The 3897-nt window shown below is 37.8% G+C and overlaps 1 protein-coding gene across 1 annotated transcript in view; it reads left to right on the top strand.

Moving 5' to 3' along the window:
* SARC_00332 (hypothetical protein) overlaps positions 1-3675 on the top strand; it is a gene marked incomplete at both ends in the record, with an annotated part of 14465 nt that extends 10790 nt beyond the window's left edge. Inside the window, 3 exons of the mRNA XM_014305994.1 lie at positions 1340-1551; positions 2557-2765; positions 3534-3675. Of these exons, the coding sequence (XP_014161469.1) occupies positions 1340-1551; positions 2557-2765; positions 3534-3675 (563 nt within the window). The remainder of the gene's footprint in view (positions 1-1339; positions 1552-2556; positions 2766-3533) is intronic.
* Between the last annotated feature and the right edge of the window lie 222 nt (positions 3676-3897).

The raw sequence follows: 3897 nt of genomic DNA, 5'->3' as shown, positions 1-3897 counted from the left end.
TATATATATATATATATATATTATATAACTATATTATATATATATATATATATATATATAGTAGTAGTATATATATATATATATATATATATATATATATATATATATATATAAATAGATATATATAGATATACATATGTGTGTCTTTTGTGTGTTCGCATACGTAGAAGAGACATATATATATGCATTTGTTAGTTTACGCATATATTGAAGTCGTATACACACATATATATACGTCTGTAAATAAATCTATATACATATATATATATATATGTGTGTGTGTGTGTGTGTATACTTATCCACATACTTATATATGAATATATTCACAATTTTACATGTATACATACAAACAAATGAACATGTAGACGGCTCGAAAATACATGCTCCCTTTTACGTAGAAATTTCAAGTATTTCGCATCTGTCTCGTCGGTATACATACATACAACAGCAACTGCCAGTCTGCACGCAAGTAGAAAGTTATAAATTATTTTGTACCTAGTCGGAAATTAATCTGCACTGCTATTTTTTTATATGCTGTCCAAACCCAGCGGTGCTACTGGATCAGTCACACTTCTAAAACCTTTATGTATGTGTGTTGTAGTGTAGTATTGATACCAGAGAATCAAGTACATGTAATTATGCAACGCTTTATGGTTATACATGCATGTACATCTGCATGTAGTTAAAACAAATATGTGTGTGTATTGTGCCTACCCTCCCTATTCCCTGACAATTACCCTATCGCCATGTTGTAACTAATGTTGCGTCTGATTGGTTCTGCTCACAAATCTAGCCATGTAACACACGCATAAGTGTCGTTATTAAAGAAAGAAGATGCTCACAAAAACAAAATCGCGAAAAGAATTTCCACTTTTACTCTTTCGTTGGGCTGTAAACCCAATGCTCGAATGTAAATACATCGCATATAGTATTCGCAGGGGCCAGCTAAGCAAATCAGATAGTAGTATCCCCTGTATATTGCTGTCGACACTTATATATCAACAAACATGTACATGTATTTTTGTACTTCATACTCTTAGAGAACATACTCGAGAGTTCGCACAATTAGTCACAAATGCGCTTCCCTGACATGCTTCGGCAAGCCACGCACTTGATAGCCTACAATCGCACGCATGCACAAGTGCGCTCCCGCATAGATATCTACCGTATGTGATGACTTATATATTCTCACACGAACAGACACATCACGGCTTTTTTCTTACATGTAATACACCCGCACTTATTGGATCGTAAAATCCCTCCGTATACAAATATACATACTCAAAAAGTAGTACCTGAATGGATGTACATATATTCAATAGATCGTCACATTACGCAGGTACCTCACTCGCTATGCTACGCCAAGCCGTCCATCTGATAGGCTACGCTCGCAAGCGTGATCACGCGTACACACGCGTGGGTGTCTCTGAGGTCACGTGCGTTGCTGCTGTGCAGGCTGCAACGGGCGTGTGCATGAAGACATCCGAGCTTATAGCCGTGGTACACCAGGCCCGCAACCAGTTCAAGCAATTCTTCATGTGGCTTTGGGTGGTGAGTTGTTATATGTATGTGCAATTGTATGTATATCGCATATATTTGTAAATACGTGGTGCTTATGTGTGTATCTATATAAATTTTGGTATGTGTGTGTGTACACGACAGCCTCAATCTTATAGCCATGAGTCACCCGGCCAGCGCCTAGTTCCAAGAAATCTTCGTGTGCCTATCAATGGTAACAAGTGTATGTTTGGCAGCCATATCCTGTATTTCCGAGCATAAAGTGTGTTGATCTACGAAATGTACACACACACACACATATATATATATATATATATATATAAGGTGTGCTTGATTCAAAATTTGAAAAATAGTTGACCGCTAGCTTTTTCTCGATTTGCTGCAATATTCCGTCTATGTTTATACCTAACAAGAGTAAAGGATAGTTACCATATTTTTCGAGTAACATTAATTGTCTTGTGCTAGTGTTTTGTGGATACATACATGTTCGATTAGAATCCACGTACCTGAACAACCACTTGTTGATTCATTAGACTTTAAGACCTCAAATGCGAACAATATTATTATAACACAACAATACTGCTTTGACACGAATATTGAAGTATGTATCCCATTTTAACATGCACACACACATATATATATATATATATTATACATATACTCGATTCTGTTCGTCCAAATTAGTTTAGACTCATTGTAACGTGTATATGAAGTATTATATGATGTATACACATATAAACATATATTATTGTCCAAATTTCTTTAGACTCAATGTAACGTGTATACGAAGTATTATATGATGTATGCACATATAAACATACACTATTTATGTACGCCACACTACGTGTTATAATTGTTAGTACATTCAGCTTCACATGATATAATGTACCTCACTCCATCCACCCTTGCAATCGCGAACAGCATTTCGTATATAAATTTCATTGAACACTTCTTTCATTGCTGTTGTCTCGTAGTAGGAACAGATATTGTCCAGTTGCCTCACCATTGCTCATGTTCTCTACTGCACTGCGTTTCCAGAACATTCTCAAACTGAAGGAGAAGACAGTGCCAAAAAACTATCTGCGCCACAACACAGAGCAGGCCGTGGGCCAGTTCCTGCGGTCACACATCCAGACGGGACGTCGCCGCAAAACTGACAACAGCATCTGTAAAGATGAAATTGGCGATTTAAAAAATAGCACATCGGCGGGAGCGGGTGCTAAGTCTGGATCGGGCGGTGGACGTAGGTTAGTGACAATATCAGTAACAACGGAATTGAGTTTTGTTAGGTTGTAAATAAGTGTGTTTAGAATCGAACTGATACGCGCAGAATTGTAAATCGCATGGTGGTAAATGTCGCACGTCACAGAACAATGTTGGATGAGGCGCATGCAGCACTCGCAATGGATATGAACATATACCGTGCGAGCATATTTGTTTAATTATCTACGCGTTAATGTAGGTAGTACATCAGTAGTGGGTGTTGCTGTGATGCATATGCTGCTGCAAATTGAACGTGCGCGAGTTTTTCTAGCTCGCGCTTATATGTGGATAACTTTTCTAGCTATACTTAGACGTCTATTGAGACTTACATTGGATGTTGTGCGTATGCTGTGTCATGATCGATGCCATTTCTCGGGAGATTTATATAGCCTACATTTGAAAATCAAATACATTTCTGAGGGAAATCAGTTGTTGAATCCTGATTCGATGGACCTAAGTGCAATTGGTTTTCGGTGGGGAAAGGAACATATCTCGAATCATTGTTACAATCCTTCAACCTCAGTTGAAATAACACACCCCTTTCCTCGTGCATACTGAGCAAAAAATGTCGGAACAAAATTAAAAGGACAAATTACATCTGTCGAACCCAATTAACCAGCATGATAACATTCTATCTAAAAATAAACTGTGGGGTGGCACTTTGTCCACCAACCTCCTCAGTAGCAGCTATTCAATCTGCACATTCTATTGACATTTTTCTCCTCAATTGTCCTTCACCATCTTCTCGTCAGTCAGTTTATGGAGGAGACCGTGGGCCAGTACTTTGTTAACCAACCCCTTACCATCCCCGCCGGCCGCAGTGGGCCGGATGCCATGCGTGTGGGTATGTTCTCGTGTGCCTATATGCACTGCTGTGTTTGTTTGTCTTGCTAAGTAATGCGTGTGTATTTGTGATGTGAGAGTGCGATGTTAACTGATAGTGCTTGTATCCATTTTTTCGCGCGAAATCGGATTATTGCTGACGTGCCTGTGTGTGAACCCTACGACGTATGTGTGTAATAGTACTTTGTGCATATATATATATATATTATATCTATCTATCAATATATATATATATGTATATATATATATATTATATATATATATATATATATA

Source organism: Sphaeroforma arctica, assembly GCF_001186125.1.
Source record: "Sphaeroforma arctica JP610 unplaced genomic scaffold supercont1.9, whole genome shotgun sequence".
Classification (NCBI taxonomy): Eukaryota; class Ichthyosporea; order Ichthyophonida; genus Sphaeroforma; species Sphaeroforma arctica.
The sequence above is the reverse complement of the archived record's forward strand: the minus strand, read 5'-3'. Positions and strand labels throughout refer to the sequence as shown.